The 27,457-nt window shown below is 46.2% G+C and overlaps 2 protein-coding genes across 6 annotated transcripts in view; one reads left to right on the top strand and one right to left on the bottom strand.

Moving 5' to 3' along the window:
* Positions 1–144: 144 nt before the first annotated feature.
* On the bottom strand, positions 145–7,875 carry Zfyve19 (zinc finger FYVE-type containing 19). Of its 4 annotated transcripts, none has more exons than XM_034494744.2 (11): positions 7,640–7,875; positions 6,192–6,313; positions 5,967–6,017; positions 5,503–5,621; positions 5,265–5,410; positions 4,791–4,899; positions 2,165–2,374; positions 1,680–1,753; positions 864–962; positions 659–786; positions 145–571 (listed from the first exon to the last, which is right to left on the bottom strand). In XM_034494744.2, exons 1-11 carry the CDS (start codon positions 7,691–7,693, stop codon positions 514–516), a joined length of 1,170 nt encoding a protein of 389 aa, XP_034350635.1. In that variant the 5' UTR covers positions 7,694–7,875; the 3' UTR covers positions 145–513. The 4 variants fall into 4 exon arrangements, with proteins under 4 accessions (XP_034350635.1, XP_034350637.1, XP_034350636.1 ...); XM_034494746.2 differs by having other exon boundaries at positions 659–768; positions 7,640–7,874; XM_034494745.2 differs by having other exon boundaries at positions 2,165–2,371; positions 7,640–7,874.
* A 110-nt stretch (positions 7,876–7,985) lies between these two features.
* The window catches only part of Dnajc17 (DnaJ heat shock protein family (Hsp40) member C17), a 35,481-nt gene continuing 16,009 nt past the window's right edge, over positions 7,986–27,457 (top strand). For both annotated transcript variants that reach the window (XM_034494749.2, XM_034494748.2), the window contains exon 1: positions 7,986–8,136. In XM_034494749.2, the coding sequence (XP_034350640.1) occupies positions 8,059–8,136 (78 nt within the window). In that variant the 5' untranslated portion in view covers positions 7,986–8,058. The remainder of the gene's footprint in view (positions 8,137–27,457) is intronic.

Genomic DNA, 27,457 nt, shown 5'->3' with positions numbered 1-27,457 from the left:
AGCATGTATGAGGATGTGAGTTCAATCCCCAGTAGTGCCAGTAACAAACACACAATTGAAAGGTTCAGGAGTGAGGGATGTAGCATCCTTCTGTAGCATGTGCAAGGCCCTGGGTTGAATCTCCAGGACAAAAAAACCATCTGGGACCAATGAATTAACATTTTATTAGATCCACTATAGGCCAGGACTGGGCAAGGCACCAGGTTTCAGGTATCATCCTCAGCTTCAGTCTGGTCTTCCCCATCTGCCTTTGTTTGAGGTCAGCCTCTTAGAGGAGGGCCTGGACTCCTCCTTTCAGCTGTCCCTTCTAAGAGTCATTATCTTCAATGGACTCTTCCTTCCTTCCAGGAACTGTGAAGCTCACAAGGGGATATGTTAACTCTCAAAGCAGGATCTGCTATCCCTCTGGATGCCCTGAGACTTAGCCCAGGTGTCTTCCCAGCCTGCTGGTTGCCTTTGGAACTGCCACCTCAGGAGATCATTAGGTTATCCTCAGTGTTCTTGGCAAGGTGGTCAGGGGTGGTAGGGAGAAGTCTGATGTTCTTTAAGGTCAAAGTTATCATGGCCCTCCCTGCAGAACAAAGGGGTGAATGGCAGACATCTTGGCAGCCCTGGAGCCAAGAACATTCTCCTCTCAGAACATTCTCCCAGCACCCACCGGAAGCACCGGGCACAGTAGAGGTCTCCATCACAGCCAGCACAGCGCAGAGTAGCATCCTCATTGCAGATACAGCACCAGGGGAGTTCTTCTTCCTTAGCCTGGGGCCCCTGAAGCAGAGACTGGGGCTTAGGAAAAGAGAGAAATGGGAACATAGAGATGGAGCAGTAAGGCAGGATGGAAGCCTGTGTGAGGCCTTGCTCACCTCAGTCTCAGCCTTGCAGGGTTGGGCCTGAGATGCTGGAGCAGGTTCCACAGGGATGTTAAAGCCACTTGCCTCATCTAGGGCAGCTTCTTCAGTGAGCTGTGAACAGGGAGGAAAAGAACTACTTCCTGCTCTAAGCCCAGGCTCTCCTCCCATCATTTGTCTGTTTTGTGGCCTTAGCTTCTCAGCTCTTCATCGCAGCTGATCGGTTATCTGTTACCACCTTTGGGGTTCTCCTCCCCTCCATTTCTTTCCCTAATACTAGATAAGAGAGAAAGGATATCAAGAGGAGAGGGGGAGGGAAGGAGGCAGAGAAAAAGGGAGATAGATAGATTGATAGACAGAGAGACAGACAGATAGATAGACCTGGATCTAATTTATTGCCTTTTGTTCTTCTTTGATCATGGCTACTACAAACCACAACATTGCAGAAGCTGTCTGCAGCTGGAAAAACCATGCCTCTGCTAGAGCACGAGGGAAGTCATGGTCAGCTGCTGCACAGTCCAAAGCAGCCCCACATCCCACACGTGGGATTAAAAGAAAAACACATTCTTATAATATTTATGTGTGTGTGTGTTTTTTTAAGAAACCAAAAGTACAGACTTCTCACACTTCCCTCTTTACCTCCTACCTATGACTACATATTTCCTATCTCAGGACACCAGGAAGAACAGGACCCCAGCCAGAAGGAGCACTGAGGAATGACTGTTCATGTGGCCCTGGAGCAGAGCCCAGTGCCTGAGAGCAGACAGCTGGTTCAACCCTGAGCAGTGAGGCAGAGGCAGAACAGGGTGACTGGGTGGGTAACAGGACTACCTGCTGCAAGACTCTCTGGATGGCTGTCTCTTCATCCTCATCACTGTCTGGGAGGTGATAGTCCTGGAGGGTCACTTGAAGGAGGGGCAGGAACACAGGAAGAAGTGAGAGATTTCACCAAACGGCTTTCCTCTTGCCTCCTAGAACGCTCGGCTCCTGAGAGCACTTAGTTCATAGCTGAGAACCAAGCTGCTTGCCCCCCTACCCTAGCCCTGCAAGGCTGGACCATCAGCCCTGAGAGCAGAGGTCAGAATGAGAAGCATTAGCACCAGAGGAGACTGAAGGTTCCATTGCCCCAGTAAGGCTGCCTCAGAGTCCGCATTCTCTGCTCTGCCCACCATGTCATGGCTCTGCAGAGCACATGGCATACCCTTTGGCACAGGAACCCTTTTATCTGCTTTAGCACTGTCAGGGAAAGTATAGTCTGTGGTGGCAGTAGGTCTTGGCCAGGGGGCCTGAATACGGATGCTGGCTAGAGCCTTTACCTCTGCTGGGGTCCTGTCCCTGCAGTACAGCCAATCTTCTGGCAAGAGCCAGGATCTGTTCCTGCCTGGTGTTCTCCTCCTGTAGCTCAACGGCTGCCTCAGCCAGTAGCTTGTTCTTCTCTTCCTCCAGAGACTGGCTGGCCTGCCCCTGGGTATTTATGTGCTGGTTTCTTGTAGCTCCTTTGTTGAGGTCATTCTGGAGGGAGGCTGCTGGAAAGGGTAATGCAGTTAGGAAGGCAGAAGAATTCCAGGATCTCATCCCAGAAGTCTAAACTCATTAAAGACAGGGATTTGCTGTAGAGTCTAGGCTGGCCTAGAACTAACCCTCCCTCCCTCCCTCCCTCCCTCCCTCCCTCCCTCCCTCCCTCCTTCCTTCTTTTCTTTAATTCTTTTCTCATATATCACATCCGGACTTCAGTTTTCTCTCCCTCCCCTCCCGCCAAGTCTCTCTGCCTCAACTTCCCTTTCTTTCAGCCCCATGCCAGTTCCCCTTCAACCTCCCCTCAGAAGAGACAAGGCCTCCCAGGGACATAAGCCATCCACAGCATGGCAGGGATATCAATCATCCACAGCAAGGGAGGAGGCAACCCAGTAGGAGGAAAAGGGTCCCACAAACAGGCAAAAGAGTCAGGGACAGCCCCTGATCCCAGTGTTGGAATTCCACAAGAACACTCAGCTACTCAGCCATAGCAGGTATACAGAGGACCTGGGTCAGGCCTCTACAGGACCCTTGATTCTTTGATCCCACATGAATCCCAATCATTCCTTTCTGTGGGTCTTGTTCTCTTGGGTTGTCCTTGACTTCACTAGTTCCTCAGATCCTTTCTCTGCTTCCTTTGCGGGGCTCTCTGAGCTCCCCCTCATGTTTGTTTGAAGTAGTCTGCAACTGTTCCCATAAGTTGCTGGATGAAGTCTCTCTGAACACTCTGATGATGATTTTGCAGGGATGACAAACTATAGGTCAAAGGTTTTGTGGCTGGTGCCCCTATCCCTCCACTTGATGGCCTGGACCTCATGATCCTCCTGCCTTTACCTCACAATGCTATGACTACTGAGTGAACCATCATGCCTGGGAAAACAAGTAATTTTAGTTGTGTCTTTCAAAGGCATCAACCTTGGGAATGGCAATTTTGGAATTTTGGGTTCTTTGAAAAACAAGAAATATTATAAGGATATGTTTTTGTTTTAATCCCAACTGTGGAACATGGGGCTGCTTCAGATTTTCCACAGCGGCTGACTGATCTGCCTTGTGTTCTAGCAGAGGTATGATTTTGCCAGCTGCAGAATGCTTCTGTGATTGTGTGACATTTAGAATTCTGGGGACTTTTCAGGGTATATAAATGCTAGAGCCCTGAGTGCTTGTTGGCAGTTTTTTGGTTGTTGTGGGTTTCTGTTTTCTATGTAGTGATGTGCAGAGAAGAAAAAAGAAGACGAAATTAGATATCCTGAAGGCTAAGAGCAGTCTCGTCCCCAAGGAACTTGACACCCCTAAACAACAGGAAGCTGTCTACCTATAATGTCACTCTTTTTCAACCCCTGACTTTATTCAGAGATCTCTTTCCTTTCATCTCTATCCATTTTTCTCTATCATCTAGTGTTGGGAGTTTAAAGGGTAGAGAAAAGAGAAGCACCTCAATGTAGCAAACACCTCACATACTGAGTGGGTGGCTATCCTACGGCCTGAGGACCAGAATGTGAGGGGCTAAGGTTTAGCTAGACTTTGTCTTTCAGGGCTGGAATTAGCATCTTCCGGGAACAGCAGGGAGAAGTCATAATGGAAGCAGCTAAGTTAGATAATGGCAGGAAGACATCTGATAGTGATCCATACGCCAGATAAGTGAGGTCATCTACAGAGACTCTACAGTCGCTATCAATCTTAGTTCTACTGATACGTTTAAGGGCATATGTTTTTTCAGGGGTGGGGAGCTGGCAACTGCATGATAGGGTGCCCAGCAGCACTGCCATCTTCCACCTACCGGAAGCCAGGAGTAGCTGTGAACTGTGATAATGAAAATGTCTTTAACCAAATCCAAAGGTGCCTAAGGCTGGAAATCATCCCCAGCTGGAGCTACTGCTCTGCAGCCTTCATGTGCCACTGTCCACGAGTGCTGTGATGTCAGAACACTGCACAGCTTGGCCTTCATCTATACTGTGCACGATGCAATCCATGAGCTCACGTGGGTAGCGAACAGTTGAAATGAGGCTGGTGAGAGGAGTCAATTGAACCCTAACTCTTTTCACTGAAGCCTCTTCCTCATTGTCAGTGTAGTTAGTCACTACAGAGAGTACTCACCAAGTACTTATGAGCCAGGCACAGTTCCAAGCACTTACTGTATAATTTCATTTATTCCTCATGACTTCTCCCAGGACATAGGTTTTCGCACACAGCTTGAGTTTACAGATGAGAAAGATTCAGATAGGTGAAGTAACGTATAGGTGGTGGAAGTGGAATTCACCATCTGATTCTAGAGCCAGTGTAAGAGGCCCATGCTGGCTCTCTTTGGAGCAAGCACTCAGTAAACAGAAGCTCTTTGGTGTTGCCCATTCTCTGACTTATATTCACCTCCCAAAAGGGTAGGCAGAAGGGACAGGACAAGACTTGGGAATAGTCAAGGGAACACGTTACCTGAGGCTCTTGGTTGCCAGCTTTCATCAATAGCCACCTCAGCTGTCAACTGTGTTAGCAGATCCTGTGTCTGCTGGGCCTGGGTCCTGGTATCTGGTGCCTGGTGTGCCTGTGCAGAGGAGGGAAGCTCAGTGGGGGAAGGGGTGTGGGGAAGGCCACACCAAGAGTGCAGAAGAAGTCTGAGTCAGGAGTGGATGCTGAAGAGTTTTCAAAGCCCAGGGAAAGGGATGAATTCAAATCCACATAGGTGAGTCGGTCTGGCAGCTCCCCACAGGACTGAGTCTCCACTCTTGGCTGATGCACTCAGTCCTGCTGCTTGGCCCTTGTTCTTTGGCTTAGGAGCAGACTTAAGGCTCAGGAGGCAGGGGTGGGAGGCTTTACCGATCCCTGCAAAGCACAGGATCATACATGTATCGGGGCTTGTGAAGGGCACTTGCCCTAGGACATCCTTTTCTCCTAAGCCATCACACTCACCGGTTTCATGGTGTGAGGAGGTGGGACTCTGCCCTGCAATGCTGCAAGCCGATCCTCCATCTCCTGTGTGGAAGGAATGGGGCCCTGGACTTCATCCTTCAGCGCAGCTAGCCGTGCCTCTATCTCTGCTTGTGAGGGCACTGACTCTGCAGTTGGTAAGGAGAGGATTTGTAAGGGCCAGAGGAAGCTCAGTCCTGCTCTGTGCCTTTTAAAGGTCCCCTGGCCCACTCCCACTCACTGGGCTTGTTTTCCTGACGCAGGCGTGCTAGACGCTCAGCGATGGCTTGGTCTTTGTGGGTCAGGCCCTGGCTCTGGGAAGGGCTGGGCTTTTTCTTGGCTTCCAAGGCTGCTACACGCCTGGGTGAATATGAGGTAGAGACTCTTAAGGTTAAAGAGAAGACTGAAGGTACTCATTCAAATCCATCTGGGCCTCTACAGGCCATCTTCTATGGCCTCTATTCATGTGGTACCACAGCCCAACCCAGATGGCCAGCAGGAGGATATGCCTGAGAGGGAAAGAGCTCCCAAATGCCTTTTCTGATAACTGGCTAATGAATGCCTTTCAGGATCCAAGAGGGAAGCCAGGAGCCTGAGGTGGGCATTCTCTCTGTCCTGCACCCATTTGTTCTGGAGACTGGAAAGAGAGACATGGTAGTGGTGTCCTTGTCTTTTCCCAACCCCGCCTGTCTTCTCAATACTTACTTCTTATAGTTCTGAGGTGGTGACCACTTGGAGGCAGTGTCAGAAGAGCCTCTAGAGAGAAGATACCAGAGGACACTGGTGTCAGAAGTCCTGCCCTCCTACCCTCTGGCAATTTCTACCCCAAATGCTTCCCAGGCAGACCTCTGACCAGGGAGCACAAGGCCACAAGGCCTGACCAGATACTTATTGTCATGTCTGAACCCTTGCCCCGTTCCCATCTCTCACCTGGTCAGGACTGTGTGGCACTGCTTACAGACTTTCTGTTGTGTGTTACCAGCCCGGGGTACCAGAGCGCTGAAGCTAAGACAGCCATTACAGAAGGCTCGGCCACAATTCTTACAGCCATACTATAAGAAACATGAAGCAGGAAGATGCATGTCTTCACCTTGACAGAGAAGAGCCCCTTGACTCTTCTCTGAGACCCTCTAAGCACTCATAGAAAGATGAAATTGAAATTGTGACTGGATTTTGGAGGAGGAAGAATGGGATCCCTAGAGTCCTGGCCAAGATGAGTTCAGCAACGGAGTCTTGTTTAAATGAGATAAAACTTCAGGCAAAATTCACATGCTTTCTCTACCATTTTCAATTTCTTACCATGGGGGTGTAGTGCAAAGACAAACAAGGCCCTGTGTATCAGGTCACTGGCTCGTCAACAAAAAGAATCAGAGTTGAGTGCAGATCCTGTGCTTTCTCTGCTCTGGCAGAGATGGTGGGAGGTCTGCCTCAGGATAGGGTTGTAACAATAGCTTCATTTATTAAGTACTTAATTGTGTGCCAGGCACTAAGCTGGCTTTTTTTTTTTTTTTTTGGTTTTTCGAGACAGAGTTTCTCTGTGTAGCCCTGGCTGTCCTGGAACTCACTCTGTAGACCAGGCTGGCCTCAAACTCAGAAATCCACCTGCCTCTGCCTCCCAAGTGCTGGGATTAAAGGTGTGCGCCACCACTGCCGGGCTTCTAAGCTGGCATCTTAAAATTCATCATCTGATATAACCATCATAATTTTACATAGGTTATCATATTTGATCCTGATGCCCACCAGTATTATCTCTATTTTAACAGGGGCCAGAGAAATTACATAACTGTTCAGTTAGATCATTCTCTGAATAAAATAGGGCAGCTGAAATTTGAGCCCTGATTTCAAAATTGATATGTAATGTTCCAGAGAGAAGGGGAGTGGGTAGAATGTAGGTGGCAGATATTCCACTTGGAGATTAAAAAAAAAAAAAAGTGTAGCTTTGGGAAACTTTACAATTTCTAGGGTACTTTCAGCTCTAGCACCTCACCAAAGCCACTTTAGATTTTCTTAATTTACATTATTTCTTTGTGAGTGTATGTGTGCAGACATGTGCATATCACGGCATGTGTGTGGAGATCAGAGAATAAGTTTCAGGAGTTCTCTCCTTCCACCACGTGTGTCCTGGGGTTCGAACTAAGGTCATCAGGGTTAGCAGCAAGTGCTTTTACTCACAGAGCCATCTCACTGGACCTCATCAGACCATCATCTTAACCCCGAAAACCAGTGGCATCCGCCCCACTTTACAGAAATGTTAACTGGGTTATTTCATTAAAACCACACAACTGGAAAAAAGCTGTCCAACAGTCTTTAGCCTGTAAATCCCTTCCCTTCGCCCCGTGTCCTCCCTTGGCCCTTCAGCTCTCTGGGAGTACACTCGCCTCCTTCTTGAAGAGGGTGAACTTGACAGCACAGCCGTAGCACCTGCTCTCCATAGCAGTTCTTGGCGTTGCAGAATCGGTAGGCTAGCTTCTCACCAGCGCAGTGCAGGCCTCTCAGGTTATGCAGCCCAGTCCCACACGCCCATCTCCGCTGTCCAGGGGCAGCCCAGCCCGGGAAACTCTCAGCTCACCCAGGCGCAGGCGGCAGCGGAGTGGGGCATGCTGGGAGTCGTAGTTCATTCTTCACTGCGCTCTCCTCCATAGCCACTCAGACCTGAATCGGGAGGGGAGGAGCTATCCCAGGAGGCTTAGCGCACTGTTGGGCCGGCTCGGAGCTAGTAATCCCCCCCCCCCCCGCTCCTATGCGCACGCTCAGACTCCTGGGAGTTGTAGTATTAATTCAAGTTTAGGCTAGAACCATGGCGGTGACCAAAGAGCTCTTACAAATGGATCTGTACGCGCTGCTGGGCATTGAAGAGAAGGCGGCAGATAAAGAGGTGAGAACCTGATAGGCAAAGCAGCTCTTCGGTCCTCGCGCCTGGCTCTGACTTTCTATGCTCCGCCCTATCCTGGACCGGGAGCGAGGGACGGCCAATGACTAAAAAGGGGGCCTCCAGGCATTTCCTGAAAGGCTAGAGGACCTCGTTAGGGAGGGAGGCATTGAGGACTCTGAAGTGTGTGATTGTGCTGTCCCTGCTGCTATGCTGTGTGGAAGCCGGTTGAGTCTGAGAACCAGGCCTACTTTTTTGCGCCTGCGCAGCATCAGTTTGTATGCTGAACGTTTTACCTGTGTGTCGGGAGGTGTTTCGTTTCAGTTTGTTTTCACTTCAGGTGGAGTCTAGGAAGAAAAGTCTCTAGGCTCGTCACTCCCTCCTCAGCTCCTCTTCTTTTTCTGGATTTGACGTTGAGGCCTAGAACCTAGAGAACTCGGCTTTCTCTTCCTCTTTTTAAATTCCAGTGTTCTCAGTGAGTGCTGCTTAGCAAGTTAAACAAGAGGATCAGAAGGTTAAAAGCAGGTGGTGTGGGGTTCCGCTGATCTCAAGCGCTGTCAAGGTCCCTGGGGTGAGACAGATCAAGATATACTTAAGGTTTCTGTAATTTACTTTTCGATTGTGATGGCAATTTTAACAGTACATGGAGGGGAGTTCCTGTAATGCTTGGGAGGGAGGAGAATCAGGAATTTAAGGTCAACTGTCTAAAGGGGGAAAAAAAGAAAGCAAGAAAGAAAAAGATCTTATCAGTGCTCTGGGGCAGAAAATTAGGGCGACTCTATTCCTTAGTAAAGTTGTGGTCATCCTGCTCAAAAAGCTTCCTGAAGATTTGGCTGAAGTCAAGGTGGAGGTAGAAATACCGCAGAGCACCAAAAGTCAGTCAGTTTCTGTCTCTGTTTCTGTCTCTCTGGCTATGCAGATCAGGCTAGTTTCTCGAACTCACAGAGATAAATCTGCCTCCCAAATGTTAGAATTAAAGGTGTGTACCCCATGCCCTGCTTTTGGGATCCAGGCTTTCTACCTTAAATGCTTAGGATCCAAATTCATATCCTCTTGCTTATAGGACAGTCACTTTACAGACTGGGTCATCCCTCCAACCTCAAATTATAATCACCATCACCTGCTGCTGTTTTCTTCCACCTCCTCCTCTCCCTCCTCTCCCTCCTCTCCCTCCTTCTCCTGTTCTTCCTCTTCCTTCTGCTCTTCCTATTATTGTGTGTGTGTGTGTTCGACAAAAAACTACCGGCTAGGCGGTGGTGGTGCACGCCTTTAATCCCAGCATTTGGGAGGCAGAGGCAGGGGGATTTCTGAGTTCACGGCCAGCCTGGTCTACAGAGTGAGTTCTAGGACAGCCAGGGCTATACAGAGAAACCCTGTCTTGAAAAACAAACAAATAAACAAACAAACAAAACAAAAAAACCTACCCAGCACAGAGACCTATTTAAAAGTATAAACAGGGGTTGAGGAATGGAGAGATGGCTTTTTGGTAAGAAGGCTTACAATGCTCTTGCAGAGGATCTGAGTTTGGGGCATCTGTAGTTGATGGCCTGTGCGGACATCGGCACTCATGCGCACACATACATCCACATACACTGACATATATTTAAAAAAAGAACCCAACTCAGTTTAGTTGGCCCCCTCAGAGAGGTTTTGCCTGTTACCTCAATCCCCATGCTGGATATGAACTTAGGACTTTGCTAGACAGGTGTTCTATGGAGGTACAACCTAATCTTTTTGTCCGTTACTCTTTTTCATAGCAGCTGGCTCCCCTCCTTTCCAGCAGCAAGGGTTCTTAACTGCTAAGCTATCTCTCCAGCCCCTATTTTGTAGTTTTTAATTATGTGTATGTGTGTGTGCAAACGAGTGACATCTGGAGTTACAGTTATGAGTTAGCTGATGTGGATGCTGGGAACTGAGCTTGGTCCTCTGGAAGAGCCATACATCCCCTTATCTGCTATGTCATTTCTTTAGCCCTCTGTGACTGTTTGTTTAATGGCTATGTACTCAGAATAGTTTTTACATGTAGAAAGTATTGTAACAAGCAAGCAAGCAAAATAACAGCAACAACAAAAATAAAACAACTCAATTTAAAATTTAGGTCAAAGTGTGGCTGGAGAGGTGATTCAGTGGTTAAGGGTAAAGAGGACCTGAATTTCATTCCTGTCACCCACATTGAGTAGCAGACAACCACCTGTAATTCTAGCTCGGGTAGGGGGGTGGGGATGGGATGGGTTCCCATACCTCTGTGTGGATAGCCACACTCAGATACACATAGGCTTGATTGGTAAAGTGTTTACCACATACACATGAGGACCTGAATTCAGTCCCCAGCACATAAATAAAACCTAAGTGCACGAGTGCACACTTGTAATCCTGGTGCTGGGAGGGGTGGAGACAGCAGGGTCCTGGGACTGGCTGGTGTGGCAGGGTAAGTTTTTAATCATAGCATTTAGGAACCTCAGGCAGGTGGATCTCGGTGAGTTCAAGCCCAGTTTAATTTACATGATCTACATGTTTCAAAAAACCAAATAAATTAGGATGAGATACTGCTTACTGTTAGCTAGGGTTCCAAAGCCAAAAATAAATGCACACATACGTATTTGAGGATGTAGAGAAATTGGAGTTGTTGTGCACTGCATGTGGTATCACTACTGCTTAAAGGCATGAGGATGCCTCAAGATGTTAAATATTAAATATGCAATTGCCATACACTAATTACGGTGTTTTGAATGAGATGTCCCCCCATAGTCTTGGGCATTTGAACACTTGGTCCCCAATTGATGGCACTGTTTGGAAGGTTTAAGAGGTGTGGCCTCTTGGAGGAAATATGTTACTAGAGGCAGGATTTGAGAGTTAAAATACTTAGCCCGGCAGTGGTGGCACATGCCTTTAATCCCAGCACTTGGGAGGCAGAGGCAGGCAGATTTCTTGAGGCCAGCCTGGTCTACAGAGTAAGTTCCAGGACAGCCGGGGCTACACAGAGAAACCCTGTCTCGAACCCCCCCCCCCAAAAAAAAAAAAATTCTTAGTCATCAGCCAGGTGCCTTTAATCTTAGCACTTTGGGAGACAGAGGCAGCTGAACCTCTCTGAGTTCAAGGCCAGCCTGGTCTACTGGTCTACAAAGCAAGTTCCAGGACAATCAGGACTACACACAGAAACCTTGCCTTAAACAAACAAACAAACAAACAAACAAACTTTAAAAACCCAGCCCTTTGATCATTTCTAACTTATTCTCCCTGTTTCCGGTTGTGGGTCAGAGGTTGAGCTCTCAGCTTTTGGTCCGGTTGCCGAGCATGCTTCTGCCGTGCTTCCACCCATGATGACCATGGACTCTTTCCTCGGGGACCATAGCCCACATAAACCCTTCCTCCTATAAGTTGCCTTAGTTGTGGTGTTTTATCAGGTTCTGATGGAGCCAAGGCTGGCCTTGAACTCGTGTAGCATGACATAACATTTGTCATTTTATATGTGGCTTATTTCATTTAGTAGAGTGTTTTCAGGAGCTTACTATGTTGTAGCTTACGCCAGAATTTCCTTCCATTTTAAGACTGGATTCCATTGTATGGATGTGTGTTCAATCTGTTGATGAATATTTGGGTTGTTTTGCCTTTCCAGTACTGTGTATGAAGCTCCTATGGACGTGGCTGTACAGATCTGTTTGAGTCCTGTACTCTATGTGTAACTCAGTGGTAGAGGGCTTGCTCTGAGGTTTGATCTGCAGCACTACCAAAACCCAGAAAAATGTCTTTTGGATAAAACCCCAACATAGCGCTGCTGGGCTATGAGTTGGTTATGTGTGGTCTCTTAGGAATCCTGTGGTATTGCTATCTGCAGCAGCTCTGCATGACTTCCTTCCTCACTGCCAAAACCTGTTACTGTCTTTTTCTGTTTTTTTGGGCAACAATGAATTTGACCACTTACGAAGGTTTTTTAAAAAATATGTATTTATTTATATGTCATATATATGGGTGTTTTACCTTTATGTGTATCTGCACCACGTGCATGCATGCTTGAGGAAGTCAGAAAGTGTCAAATCCCCTGCAACTGGAGTTACAGATAGTTGTGGGCACCTTCAGGTGCTGAGAATCAAACTTGGGTTCTCTGGAAGAGCAGCCTGTTTTTTGTTTTTTGTTTGTGTTTTGTTTTCAGCTCACCTAACAGACCTGTGTCAGGGACTTTGACACCTAATACTTCTGCTAGAACTTTCTTTGCATTGGGCATTTGGCCATCTAATTGACCACTGGGAGCTGCTTTCCCTAATGAACTGTTTCAATTAATTGTCCTGCTGCAGCTGTGAGCCCTTCCAACTGTATATTATTTTAATGCCATTTGCTCACAGTTGGCCTCTGCCATCAGGGTGTAATGGTCCTGGCAGCCGCTTCCTGTTTTGTTTGCTGCGGTTTCTAACTCCTTAGAACAATGCCTAGTGCTTGACAGATGTTCGGTAAACACCTGGTGAATGATTGAATGAGCATACAGTGTTGTTTTCAGACAAAGTGAAGTTAGTAGACCAAAAGTTAATGTATTTACAAGATTATGATTCATACTGCACACTGACTCACAGAAAGGTTGTACTGATTTATATCCCCACCAAGTAGGTTTGAGGTTGTCCTTCTCTCTGCTTGAATCCTTGATATTTGACAGCAGCACACCAGGTACCCATGCCTTGCCTAGGGCAGGCACACCCTGAACCTTCACCAAGTCAAACTTTCTTTTCCTTCCTTCTTACTTGTTTAGCTAGAAACACACTTGTATGAGGATAGAACCATTTCCTGTAAACATTTCTTTTGGTGTGGCAATGAAAGCCAGGGCTTTGTACATAGCATGCGTGGAATCTTCCACTGAGCAGTCTCATAGCCCGCAAGCATTTTTATTAAGTGCCTACTGGGTGTCAAGCTGTGTCTGGTGCTGATACAGATGTGAATAAGTTCTCCCTGATGAGTAGCCACTTGTGTTTTGTTTCTAGCCTCTGTTCCTTGCTTCTGGGCTATTTACTTTGAAATTTGGAGGCTAATAGTAATTTTCCCAGAAGCTCACATTTTCTTTTTAAAGTTTTATTTTTTACAAAAAAAAAATCATGTATGTGTGTCTATTTTTTGTTCATGTGTACACGAATGCAGGTGTCTGCAAAGGCCAGAGGCAGCCACCTGATGTGGGAGCTAGGAATTGAACTCATGTCCTCTTCAAGATCTTAACTGCTGAGCCATCTGTAGCTCCAAACCTTACATTTTCTAATCAAATGATTTCTACAGACACATGCCATGCATAAAATGGGAATTTTTCTAACCAATTTTTCAGTAAGGTCAAGAATTACCGCTTGTTATAGCTGGCAGGGTTTGAAGGCAGATAGACGTCCATGCAGAACAGCCTGCACTGCTCTGTGAGCTGTAAATGTGTCAGTAGTCTTTATACTCACAGGCAGTCGTGGCTAAGGAGAGGAACTTTTGGAGTCAAGACTGCCTGAGTATGGCTCGTGACTTAGTCCACGGGTAACTGAACAGTTAACTTCTCTGCGCTTTGGTTTTCCTATCTGCCCAATGGCAATCCCTCCTGGTTACATTGTTGTGAGTCTGGATCCATACAAAGCACTTAGTACAGTGCCTGTAATCTCAGTTCCTGGCACACTGCCAGGGAGTTCTAGCTACTGTATCCTCGTTGCAAGTTCTATGCTTTGGTTTTTGAAAAGGTTTCCTGTAACCCAGGCTGGTCCAGCATGACTGATCTTCCTGACTCTCCTTCCCAAACACTGAGCACCACCTTGCCTAATTCACTGCATGTTTTAAAGTTAAATACTCATCTGTGACTTATACATCTGTAATCTCAGCAACTGGGAAGCACAAGCAGGAATACTGCCGACAAATTTGTCCATAGTTCCAGGCTATCCATAGTTCCAGACCAGCCAGGGCTACATGTTAAGATCCTGTCTCAGAAAACCAAAATAAGAGCCAACAAGACAGACAGTTCAGCAGGTAAAGGTGCTTGCTGCAAAGCCTGGCCGCCCAGTTTGATTCCTAGAACTCATGTAGGAGAAAACCAAGTACCGGATTGTCCTTTGGCCTCCAGCGGATCTCAGTGGAAGCAGAGGTCGGTAGAGAAGGTAGACAGCATCGAGTAAAACAAAGTTGAGCTTTACCAGAATTTAGTATTACATGCAAATTGAATTGATGGAGTTTATCACCATAGACAATATCCTAGGCAGCATGGAGGGAGGTGAGTGCTGAAACGAAGTCACTTGGGGTTTGTCAGCTCAGTGCTGTAACTCATGAACTCTGAGGTGAAAGGAGGCTCAGTGGAACCATACAGGGGAAATATTTTAGGAATAAAAAGAAAAACATGGGACTGAAGAGAAGGCTCAGCGGATAAGAGCACTGACTGCTCTTTCAAAGGTTCTGAGTTCAATTCCCAGCAACTACATGGAGGCTCATAACCATCTGTAATGGGATCCAATGCCCTCTTGTGGTGTGTCTGAAGACAGCATCAGTGAATTTACATAAAACAAATCTGAAGAGAAGGAGTAGGAAGAGGAGGAGAAAAAGGAAGAGGAGGAAGAGGGGGAATTGAACTCAGGACCTCTGGGAGAGCTGACAGTGCTCTTAACTGCTGAGCCATCTCTCCAGCCCTTTCCTTCTGGGTTTTTTGTTTGTTTGTTTGTTTTTGATTGTTTTGTTTTTTTTTGTTTTTGTTTTTTGTTTTTTGTTTTGCAATCTAGCCCTTCATTTGAAGCTTTTTGAAGAGTATGTACTGGTCTGTGTTTCCACCCCACTGTTGGGCTGCCAGGCTGCTGACATGCCTCTCAGAGAAGACAAAATGCAGTCTAAGATAGGGGTTCCAACCCATGTTTCCCTGGGGGGGAGAAACAGTGGTGGCTGGGACAGATGCTATGGTCTTCTGACTCTTGTGTACCCAGACGATGCTGGAGACCTCAAGGAGTTGGGAATGGGGGTGGGGGTGTAAGCGGGCCCACACTGAGGTGGGACAGAGCAAAATGTGGCTTGGCTTTGAGTGAGTGCCAAAAGTGCAGAGGGGCTGGAAGTGGCTGTTTAGGATGAAGGCTCCAGGTGATCCTTGATGAAGCAGACAGTTCTTGCTTGTCCAAACTGTTTTATTCATGGCGGATAAGAATGTATCTTACTCAGGGTGAACCGAGATTAAGTACCTTTTGCAGGAAGGTTTGCCTAGGAAGGGAAGCTCATTGGCTATACACACAGGGCCTATCTATATACCTGAATAGCATAGAGAACTCGAGGTTTTCATGCTACAGTTGTCTTAGTCCTCTTCGTGAGGTATCATGGTCACAGTTCCAGGGCAAGCAGTCTGGGTGGGAACTGATTCCAATGCCTCCTGTTCTCAATTATGAGATTTACTTGGGGTTTTGAATCTGCTTCAACCTTACTGATTCTGTCTGGTGGCACGGTTCCACTTGACTCTCAATGTACCTTGCTTGATCTTGACAGATAATTCTAGATAAAACAAAGTTCTTAAAAACGTATTTTTGACGGCAGTGGTGGCGCACACCTTTAATTCCAGCACTTGGGAGGCAGAGGCAGGTGGATTTCTGAGTTCAAGGCCAGCCTGGTCTACAGAGTGAGGTCCAGGACAGCCAGGGCTATACAGAGAAACCCTGTCTCGAAAAACAAAAACAAAACCAAACCAAAACAACAACAAAAAAACATATTTTCAGGCTGGAAAGATGGCTCAGCGGTTAAGAACACTGACTGCTCTTCCAAAGGTTCTGAGTTCAATTTTCAGCAGCTATATGGTGGCTCATAACCATCTGTAATGGGATCCAGTGCCCTTTTCTGGTGTGTCTGAAGACAGCTACAGTGTGCTCATATACATAAAATAAATAAATCTTGAAAAAACGTATTTTCATTAGTTATTCAGTTATTTTGGTGACAATGTCTCCTGTAGCCCAGGCTCCTGATGTCTCAGTTTCATACTCCCAAGTGTGTGTTCATCACATGCATACCTAGTGTTCATAGAGACTAGAAGAGAACACTGGATTCCCTGAGACTGGAGATATGTACAATTGTGAGCCTCCATGTAGAAGAACTCCAACCATCTGCAAGAGAAGCCAGTGCTCTAAACTGCTGAGCCATTTCTCTATAAGCTTACTGATTAATTTGTTTAAGCCACAACATTTTTATACTATAGAATGTGCTACATCAACTTTCTTTCTTTCTTTCTTTCTTTCTTTCTTTCTTTCTTTTTTATTGGTTTTTGTTTTGTTTTTGTTTTTCAAGACACATCTCACTGTGTAGCTCTGGAACTTTCTATGACCAGGCTGACTGGGAACTCAGAGAGATCCTCCTATCTCTGCTTCCCTTAGTGCTGGGATTAAAGGCATGTATCACCATGGCCAGCTCAACACTGTTTCTTTTAAAAATGTTAAAAATCATCAGGGGTTGAAGAGATGTTTATGGTGGGATCTAATGATGGGAGCCTTTTCTGATGTGTAGACATACATGCAGACCAAATATATACATAACATACATAAATAAATACATCGTTGGGGGTTTTTGGAGGGCGGGGGTGGTTTTTTGAAATATGGTTTCTCTGTGTAGCCCTGGCTGGCCTTGAACTCAGATCTGCCTGCCTCTGCCTCTGCCTCCCATGTGCTGTAATTAAATGCATATACCACCACCACCTGGCTAAACAAATACATCTTTAAAAGACAAACAAACCCCATCAGTTTTGAGGCCAGACACCAAAGACCTGAAGGAGAGAGGAGGTAAGATGAAGGAATGGCAGGGCGACTGTGTCTTACAAGGCAAGGAACTGGTTGAGGATTCCACAGGAGATGAGTCTGGGAAGTGTGGTGGGGTTTGACCTAAATTAGATTCTTTGGGGGTCATTTGTGGATCTGGGGTGTTGTCTGCATGTCTCCAGAGAGAACCCTTCTAGGCTAGGCACTGAGAACACTTCACTGGAAGACACTGGTTCTTTTCAACAAGGTCCAGGCATGGTGGGTGGTGTTAGTACTTAGCCCCCAAGTCCCGTGGGTCTCTGTTTAATTCAACTCTGGCAGAAGCTCTGGAGTTTTGAAGTTACTCAGCAGCTACTGAGGAAAAAGCATGAGCCGCTGTGTGTGCAAGCTGTTCATTAGCATCCTCAGTAATGCCTCCCGTTTATATGATACCAGAGCTTTCCCATGTCTAGTTCATTTGATGTGATCTTCAAAACAAGGCTGGGAGGCAGGCAAGGACTATTAACTCCAATTTATAGATGAGAAAACCAAGTCTCAAAGAAGTTAATTGATTTGCCTGGCATAAGGCAACAAATAAATGCAGATCCCCTGCCCACACCTCAATGTTCTGCTCTCCACCCAAGGAGCAATTAGGGCACCCAGAAGTGGTCTGTGCTCCCTTACAAGACCCCTCCCTCATCTCTGTATTCGTGACAGTGACTTGACTCCATGTGAGTAAAGCCACCTGACTTGGATGAGCCTAGTACGTGAGAACTGAGCTGTGAGGTTTGGGAAACTCTAGACACCACGCTTTCCATCTCAGCCAAGGCAGCTTTCTAAATAGTTTCCACTTGTGTAGCCCTTGCCTTACTCTTGAGTAGTAGAGGGGCGTGTGTGTGTGTGTGTGTGTGTGTGTGTGTGTGTGTGAAGGAAGCTCATCATGTTTATGAAGGGGGTATGATGAACTTGATGTGGGAAGGCCCAAGCTCAGAGAGAAGCAGAGATGAGTCAGAATGGCTCTGGTCTAGGGGTCTAGATCTCTAGGGGTTGAGGTGACAGCAGGCAGTGGGGAGAGTGGGAGCAGCCAGACCTAGGCTATCTAGTGGATCTGGGGGTTGGGAATTAATGGCCTGAGACAAGAAAGCAAGAAAGGGTTTGGGATCTGAGCCTGAGGTGCTTAGGAAAGGTAGGAAGAAAGAGAGGCAAGAGGGAAGGGTAGCATCTGAGGGTGAGAAGGAGGCCTCATTCCAGGTGGCTGACTGGAAGTTGAGGCCTGTTGGGAGGACTAAGGGAAGGGAGGTCTTAAAAGTGAGAGTGAAGTGGGAAGACCAAAGATGGACTGAGCCTCCATCCCCCATCCTGAGAGCCATAGAGTCCAGGCTGAGCACATGCTTTAGTTGTTCCTGGACGGATAGGTTCCTGTCCTGAGATTGTACCATGGGCCATGAGAGAGAGACCTTGGTGTGGGGTCCAGGCATCCCCCAAATCACCTCAAGCCCACCAGGAGGCTCACATTCTGTGTCCAGGGAGAGTGGCCTACAGTCTCTTGGCGCCCAGACAGTTGAGGATTTCAGTATTTTTTCTGTGTGGATGAAAGGAATAATAGTGACCAATCTTCAAGCAGAGGGGACTGTTGCTTATCAGTTTCCTTTGTTGTTCTTTTGCTGTTTGCTTTTTAGACCAGGTCTCATCCAGCCCTTGGTGGCCTCCATATGAGCCAAGGCTGGCCTTGAGCCTTGGATCCTTTTGTTTCAACATGCTAAATGTTGGTATCACAAGGGTGTGCCAGCATGCCCAGTTGGTTTGTTTTACATTTTAAATTTCGTTTTGCCAAAATTTGTTTTGCCAAAATTTGTTTTGCCAAAATTTGTTTTCCCACATTGTTTTAATCCTAGCACTCTAGAGGCAGAGAGAGGCAAATGGAGGCTATGAATTTGAGGCCAGCCTGTGTACACAATGAGTGAAACCCTGTCTCAAACAAACACACGAAACCAAACATGTTTGCATGTTTTTCTATGTACCATGTGCATGCCTGGTGCCCACAGAGACCAGAATTGGAACTGGAGTTAGAGACTTTTAAGCTCACCTGTGTGTGCTGGGATTCAAACCTGAGTCCTCGGAAGATCAGTTAGTGCTTTTAACTGCTGAACCATCTCTCCAGTCCTTTTTTGTTTTATTTTATTTTTTTGAGGCAGAGTCTCATATTGCTCAGGTTGACCTTGAACTCTTACAGAGGGTATTAGATCTGCGAGCCCAGCCCTGTGTTGCCTTTCTTTCTGCCTGACATCAGATAGTCACATAACTCTGGGTGTTCCTGCTAGCAAGGGAATGAGATGTCTACCTCTCTAAGCTTGGGGAGAGATGAGTGTCCAGGCTGTGGTCACAAACTGTTCTGAACTGGGGTCGCTAATGGCATTCAAACTGATTCACTTAGATGGTTTGTTCATTCTGTCCCTGTAGCCACTGCCTCCCTGTGTGTCCTTGTCTGAGTGCTACCAACCGGCCTGGCTCTTGAGAACTGGGTCTAATTACTTGTACCTCTTACTTACCTGGCTCCAGGTTTTACTGCAAGAAAGGATAGCCGCCTTTAAAAAAATAATGATGTGTTCTTTGCAGGGCACCTTTCTTTTAAGTTAATGATGGCCATTTCTATTTATTGGGTCCTTCAGCCCTTGCTTTTCTGGGTGAGTCAGGAGATCCCTAACCTCAAGAGGTGAAACTGGAGACAGGAAGATTGTCAGGGGCCCTGTTGGGTGCCTGGGGCAAATCACCTGAGTGGCAGGAGCTCCGCCTGTGGCTGCCTCTACTGGGCTGGGCTGCTGTGATTTGTGGAACCAGTTATGGCACTCTACGAGGGGCTGAGTGCAGTTGCTGCCTTATTTTTTCTTCCCCACCCCCACCCCTGTGGTGTGGGCTGTAGGGAGATAACATTCGGTTCCCCCTTGTGGTTGTCCCAGTATTCTGTCTCAGTAAGTTGTCTTTTCTAGACTTTTGTTTTTTGAAATAGAATCTCACTGTGTATCCCTGGCTATCCTGGAACTCACTTTGTTAGACCAGGCTAGCCTCACACTTAAAGCGATCCACCTGTCTCTGTCCCTTGAGTGCTGGAATTAAAGCATGTCCTGACTCAGACCTTTTGTTTGTGAGTGGAGGTGTGAGGGCTGGGGAGGAGGGCCAGGAGAGCACTTTCCACCCTTCTCTGTGCCTGAACTAATGGACTTGGTTGAGGCTTTCTAATTGTTTTGGTTGAAATGCAATGAATGTTTGCTCCTTTCATGCAACAGGTATTTATCGTATGCCTACTAGATTCTATTTGTTTCACCGTTGTGGGTCCTGATGACATCCTTTCTCAAAAACCAAATTGAACTACTACCACCACCACCAATAAAAACTTAGGATGGGTCTCTTCCTGCAGGGATAGAGAGATGGCTCAGTAGTTAAAAGCACTTTCTGTTCTTCAAGGGGGCCCCAATTATTTAACAGAGGGCCTAAGAAACTTGGTTCTGGGTTCTGGGGCTGGAGAGATGGCTCAGTGGTTAAGAGCACTGACTGCTCTTCCAGAGATCCTGAGTTCAATTCCCAGCAACCACATGGTGGCTCACAGTCATCTGTAATGGTATCTGATGCCCTCTTCTGGTGTGTGTCTGAAGACAGCTACAGTGTGCTCATATAAATAAAATAAATAAATCAGAGAGAAGAGGGAGGGGAGGGGAGAGGAAAGAGGAGAGGAGAAGAGCTTGGTTCCCACCAACCACAGCTGCCTCGCTCCTGCTCCAGAGGATCTCAGACACACACACACACACACACACACACACACACACACACACACACACGCACACACACACCAATAAATAAGTAAATGATATTTTTAAAAAGCATTCAGAAGGAGGAAGCAGGAGATTAGAAATTCAAGGTAATTTTTTTTAGCTATGTAATTGAATTTGATGTCAAAAAACCCAAAACCTTCTGCAGATTAAAGTTCACTGGGCATGATGGGGCATTCCTTTAATCCCAGCACTTGGGAGGTAGAGGCAGGTGGATCTCTGTGAGTTACAATCTAGCTTGGTCCACATAGCAAGTTCCTGATCAGACAGGGCTACATAGTAAGACTAATGTATCTCAAAAAGAAAAGTTTAAAATCCTCTGGGACTTTTGGTCACCTGAGATCCTTGTCATTCTGGAGCTGTGCCTTGGAGACAGCCTGATTCTCTGAACCCTGGACAGCACACGGGTGCGAGGGTAGAATGCCCCTGAACTGTCACCCAGCTTCTCCTTTTGTGAAGTCTCAGGAATGAAGGTGTTTACAGGAGCTGAAGAGACCAGAAGGACTGGAGGAAACTGTAGGTAAAGATGGAGACCACAGTCTCTGGCAGCTCTGAGGCTGCTGTAGGGCTGCCTGAGCCTTGTTTGTTTGTTTTCTGAGACAGGGTTTCTCTGTGTAGCCTTGGCTGTCCTGGAACTCACTCTGTAGACCAGGCTGGCCTCTAACTCAGAAATCCGCCAGCCTCTGCCCCCCAGGTGCTGGGGTTAAAGGTGTGCACCACCACTGCCCGGCCCTGAGCCTTTATCCTACATCTTACATGTTTCCTTCCTGAAAGTTCCCTTCCTTCCCAACTGTACCACTTTTCTCCATTTTAGAGAGGGTGCTCGGAATTGAACCAACCAATGAGCTGTATCCTTTGTTAGTCCTTTGTTACACTTTTAAAAATTACGAAGCACTTGAGAGACAGCAGATGGATTGCTGTATAAGGCTAGCCTGGTCTAAAGAGTGAGTTCCAGGACAGCTTATATATACAGAAGCTCTATCTTGGAAAAAAAAAAAAAAACTATAAATGAATAATTCTTAAAAGAAAGAAAGAAAGAAAAAAACAGTGTGTGTGTGTGTGTGTGTGTTTCAGAGGACAATTTCCGGGAGTTGGTTTCTACCCTCCCACCCCTGTGCGGTCCAGGGTTCAGAGAATCAGGCTGTCTCCAGGGCACAGCTCCACCAGAATGACAAGGGTCTTAGGTGACCAAAGCTCCAGAGGACTGTAAACGTTTCTTCTCGTTTTGTTTTTGTTTTTGAGATACAGTAGGTTCTGTGGATCCAACTCAGGTTGTCGGAACTGCTCAGCAAATGCTTTCCTCCACTAAGCCGTCTTGCTGGTCTCTGTTGGACTGGGTGATGCTGGGGACTGAACCTAGGAGCTTTGCGTGCTAGACCGTTGTTCTGCCCCTGAGCTGCATCTGCAGTCCTTAATATCTTTATTATTTTGAAAGGTTTCACAAAGTTGTCTGTTCAGGCTTTGAATTTTGTTTTGTTTTATTTTGTCTTTTTGAGAAAGGGGTTCACTATGTAGCTTTGACTGTCTTGGAACTCACAGAGATTTGCCTTCTGAGTGCTGGGATTAAAGTCACGAGCCATCACACCCACCTAGGCCTTGAATATGTAATACTCCTGCCACAGACTATGAAGTAGCTGAGAATAAAGGTCACCAGGCCCAGCTTGAATAAGCAGCATTGAGAGTTGAGGCAAGATAGCTTTAGGAGGGTTGTTTACCTGGTGAGAAATTCTTCATCTGACAGTCTGGAGGTCTGGACAGAGCTGGGATCCAGTTTGTAAGAAAGCACCAAAGTCCAGGCCAACTGGTTCAAAGTTAAAACTAGCCTTCCAGCCTCAGTCACAGGGATGGGCTCTGCCCAGGGCAGGCTTAGCAGCCAAATATAGTAATAACTAGTTAATTCAGACAGACATACTTGACCAATATTCAGCGTGTCAGTTTGTGGCCATCCTGGCAGATCTCAGGCTATATACCCAAGCCCTCTACTTGTTCAGAGTATTTCAGAGCTCCTGGGGCCAGCCACAGGCTGAACTTTAGGACTACCTCCAGCAGGGTTGAAACCATGGTCTGGACACCATCCAGACTGTTCAGGTTGGGTTCACCTGGGCCCATTCCTGGACTTCCTGCAGTTTGACAGGCTCTTAGATTGCTGTAGTGGCTTGCTCTGTCAAGGAAGGGGTGAGGAAGAGCTTTGGGAACTTGTTTTGTTTGTTTGAGTCTTCAGCACCATCCCACTGGCCTCTTCCTCCTGTGTGCTGGGATCAAAGGTGTGTGCTGCCACACCCAATGTTTAGGTTGTTATTGAGAAGGTCTCATTTGGCTCAGGCTGGCCTTGAAGTTGCTCAAGGTGTAGGGTAAACTTTTGATCCCTCTGCTTCAACTTCTCAGATGTTAGGATCACAGGGATGTGCCAGCACACCATCTTTAGGTTTCAGAACTTGTGTGAGTGTCCTGCTGTTTCCTTCAACCCCTTCAGTAGCCTTAATGGGTGGGCACTTTGGCGCCTGAGTCCAAGTGAGATTCAGTGACTTACCTAAAGTCTTGCTGTTAGTAGAAGAGTCTGAATTATTTGAAAATATATGTCATATATAAGTATTTTTTCTTATATTACTTAAGCTCATTGTAGACAGTAAATATCAACTATAACCCTCTTCCATGAATATTTCTATATTTTTATCTGCCAGGGGTAAAAGGTGTGACTAGGTTGGGGGTCATTAGTGTTTTCACAGTATTTGACTAGAGTAGATTCTGTATGTGTGTAGTGCTGGCATTGGATTGCCCATGCTAAGTGGGTGTTCTACCACTAAGTTATATCTCTAGCTAGAATAGGTTGAATATAATGATTACAGTAACTCCTCACTATACCTGTTCCCTCATGTGTCACAGGAGGGTAATATCATCTACCACAACAGGATTGGTTTTGTCCATGTTGATTCTTTTTTTTTTTTTTTGGTTTTTTGGTTTTTTGGTTTTTTCGAGGCAGGGTTTCTCTGTGTAGTCCTGGCTGTCCTGGAACTCACTCTGTAGACCAGGCTGGCCTCGAACTCAGAAATCCACCAGTCTCTGCCTCCCAAGTGCTGGGATTAAAGGTGTGCGCCCGGCGAAGTCCATGTTGATTCTTAATTGTTGATTTTTTTTTTTTTTAATGTTTAAAAGTTTCTTATTTTAGCCTTGTGGTGATGGTGCATGCCTTTAATCCTAGTGCCTGGGAGGTGGATCTCTGAGTTTGAGGCCAGCCTAGTCTATAGGATGAGTTCTAGACAGCCAGGGTTACATGAGAAACCCTATCTTAAAAAGACCATACCAACAAACAAATACATAAATAAAATTTAAAAAATAAAAATGAATCTTTTTCTGTTTTTTAAATTTTTATTTATTTATTTATTTTTATTTATGTATGTTTTGCCTGTGTGTATGTCTGTACACTAGTTGTGCCTGAGGAGACCAGAATGTGGTAACGCTGGGCCCAGAGTTACAGATGTTTGTAAACTGCTGAGAACCAAACCCAGGTCCTTTGCAAGAGCAGCAAGTGCCCTTAACCATTGTGCCAGCTCTCCAGTCCCTAAAAACAAGTCTTTTTAAAAAGCCTATATAAAAGAAAAAAGTAAAACTAATAAAACAAACAAACAAAACCAAACTTGCCCTGGTGGTACATGCTTGTAATCAGCACTTGGGAAGGAGAAGCAGGAGGATCTGGAGTTCAAGGCCAGCACCTGCTATGAAGTAAGTTCTAGGCAGATGTGGTATTTTTGCAACCCTGTTCTAAGAAAAGAAGACCCTTGCTTAGGTCTGAGGGTCCAGTGCTATGATCCAAATTAAATACCCTTTTTTTGGGGGTTCTTCTTAAAATATGTACTTACCTATCATATTAAGTGTGTATCTGAGTATATATATGCATGTGTACCAAATGACTGCAGAGACCAAAAAAGGCTGTTAGATCTCCTAAAAGTGGAGTTACAGTGAGCCACACAGTCTGGGTGCTGGGAACTGAGCCTGGATCTTTCTCTAGAACAGCAGGTGCTCTGAGCTCCTGAGCCATCTCACACGGCCAACATCCTTTTCTACTTGTCAGTGGCTGAAAATAGCTTTTAATTTTGTGTATAAGGTTGAAAGGGTTTTTTTGTTATTAATTATATTTATATATGTGGTTTTTTTTTTTTTTTTTTTGGTTTTTCAAGACAGGGTTTCTCTGTGTAGCCCTGGCTGTCCTGGAACTCACTCTGTAGACCAGGCTGGCCTTGAACTCAGAAATCCGCCTGCCTCTGCCTCCCAGGTGCTGGGATCAAAGGCGTGCGCCACCACTGCCCGGCGTGTTTTTCTTTTTGAGACAGAGTCTTACTGTGTAGCCCTGACTAGCCTGGAACTCACAGAGATCTGCCTGCCTGCTGAGTGCTGGGATTTAAGAAGTGTGCCTCCATGCTCAGCCCTTTTGTTCTATGATTTTTTTCTTCATGGTCTTCCCTCCTTCCTTCCTTCTCTTGAGATGGGGTCTCATGTAGCCTCAGGTGACCTCGAACTCACAGTTTAACTGAGGATGACCTTGAACTCTTGATCCTCCTGCCTCCACCTATATAGTTTTTGTTTTGTTTCTGAAAGTCTCATCATGGTTTGGAACTCATCGTGTAGACCAGGTAAGCCCTGGACTCCTTGAGTTCTTGGCGAACCTTTCTGTCTCTCTAGTGCTAGAATTATAGGTGTGTGCCACCACACCCACATACCAGCTTCTTTATATATTTTTGTGGCATTTCATATCACTGAAAAAAAGCAGATAAAAAGATTACAAATAATGTATATATGATAATTATATATATAAAAGAAAAGCTAGGTGAAGTAATACATACCTTTGACTCCAGTACTTGGGAGGCAGAGACAGATAGATCTCTGTGAGTTCAGAGCCAGTCTGGTTTACATAGTGAGTTCTAGGATAGCCAGAGCTACATAGTGAGACCTTGTCTTAGAAAAAAAATACTGTATATATTTTCATACCTATATATATGTACATATGCATATATATGAAAATGGTTAATATTGGCTTAAAAATAAAGAAGGTGGGAGCTGGGTTTGGTGGGGGGCTATCTTTGTAATACCAGCACTGAGAAGACAGGTGGGCAGAACTCTGACAAGTAAAGGGTAGGCTGATCTGCAAATCAAATTCCAGGTTAGCTAGGTCAACACAGTAAGAACTCATCTCAAGAACACTGGTAAAATAAAAATGAGAGAGCTGCAGCTGTGGGCTCAGTGGAGGAACAAAGATAGATTACATGCAGCCTGGAGATCAGGATTGCACGCGTGAGACTGCCTGGAAAGCTCTCTCGTTCCTTATTGTTGTACTGGGTTTTTGGAGGGGGAATGCTTAGTTATGGTCTCATACTGTAGCCTAGTCTAGCCCAGTGTCCTGATAGCTGAGGTTACAGATGTGAGCCTTCATGCCTGTCTCATTGTAGTTTTTTTTAACAAGAGAGCCGGGGTAATGAGCACATGGTCTGTGGTATGCCTAGGTAGGCAGTTGGGAAGATGGACCAACAGGAATGAATGTCTGTTTCTTTGCTGTTCAGGTTCAATCTGGAAAACAAGACTAGCCCTGGCAGGTATGAGTGTGAGACTGGCTCAGCCCAGCAGGTGGCAGCATAACCTCAGAGATCCAGGGCTCAGTAACTGGAGGTAGTTTGAGTCAGGTACCTACCAGGTGTACTCTCCTGGGAGATGCTGGCTGCCTGCCTCTGAAGGTCCTTATTTAGCTCACTTGAGTGCAGAGATGGTATTAGTTTCCTCTGAGAAACCAGGAAGCCAGAGTGTTGAGCTGCTCCTCCCTGGAGTTTAAGCAGCAGGTAGTCTGTACAGAACACAAGTGAGATGCAGAGGCCTCAGAGCAGAGTCAGGTTCTGTGATCTGTACCACGTTTTCCTGAAAACATCTAAGCAGGCCAGATGTGAAAGAACCTCTGGTAGTTGTGGGTTCACTTATTTTTGTGTATTTTACCTGCGTGCATGTCTGTGCATATGCATGCAGTGTCTCCAGAGGCCAGAAGAGGACACCGGATCCCCTGGAGTTAAGAGTTATGGATGGTTATAAGCAACCACCTGGGTGCTTGGAAGTGAACCCAGTTCATTACCAACTGCTCCTAACCTCTGAACCATTTCTCCAGGTTCTGCTTTTTAATTTTTGCAAATATAAGAAATACTAGAGTTTGACCTGGTGGTAGATGGGTGTGATTGCAGCACTTGGGAGGCCGGGATAGGAGTAGGGTGCATTTAAGGTCATACTGGACTACACAGTCAATTTAGTTAACTTGGTTCTGCATTACATCAAGACACTGTTATGACCCCTCCCCCTTTGTGCATGCCTGTGACCCCACCCCTGCCCCGCCCATCCAGAGATAGTTTTTGGGTTTTTTGTTTTGTTTTGCTTTTGCTTTTTTGAGATAGGGTCTGTGGAGCTCACCTTGTACCCCAGTGTTGTCTCAGACATGAACAGCCTGTCTGCCTCAACCTCCCTCATCACCTTCTCAGAGTTCTTTTGATGTTCTGAGGAGAAAGCGCTGACATGCCGGACCAGGCAGCAGTAACTGTTTGATTTAGTTGCTTTTACATTTTAAACCCAAGCTGGGTTGTGGTGGCGCATGCCTTTAATCCCAGCACTGGAGGCAGAGGCAGGCGGATTTCTGAGTTCAAGGCCAGCCTTGTCTACAGAGTGAGTTCCAGGACAGCCAGGGCTACATAGAGAAACCCTGTCTTGAACAAAAAAAGAAAGAAAGAAAGAAAGAAAGAAAGAAAGAAAGAAAGAAAGAAAGAAAGAAAGAAAGAACCCTAGAGTGGTTAT

Source organism: Arvicanthis niloticus, chromosome 2 (genome assembly GCF_011762505.2).
Source record: "Arvicanthis niloticus isolate mArvNil1 chromosome 2, mArvNil1.pat.X, whole genome shotgun sequence".
NCBI classification, from domain to species: Eukaryota; Metazoa; Chordata; class Mammalia; order Rodentia; family Muridae; genus Arvicanthis; species Arvicanthis niloticus.
Note: the sequence above shows the minus strand (reverse complement) of the source record. Positions and strands in the feature narration are given on the sequence as shown.

Excerpts from the sequence above, each read along its gene's own strand:
- Zfyve19 (XM_034494744.2), bottom strand. The coding sequence starts at position 7,693 with ATGGAGAGCAGGTGCTACGGCTGTGCTGTCAAGTTCACCCTCTTCAAG. Across the intron at positions 5,411-5,502 it reads GCGTCAGGAAAACAAGCCCA|AGTCAGTGCCCTCACAAGCA; the intron begins GTGAGTGGGAGT and ends TACCAACTGCAG. Across the intron at positions 963-1,679 it reads TCCAGAGAGTCTTGCAGCAG|CTCACTGAAGAAGCTGCCCT; the intron begins GTAGTCCTGTTA and ends CCCTGTTCACAG.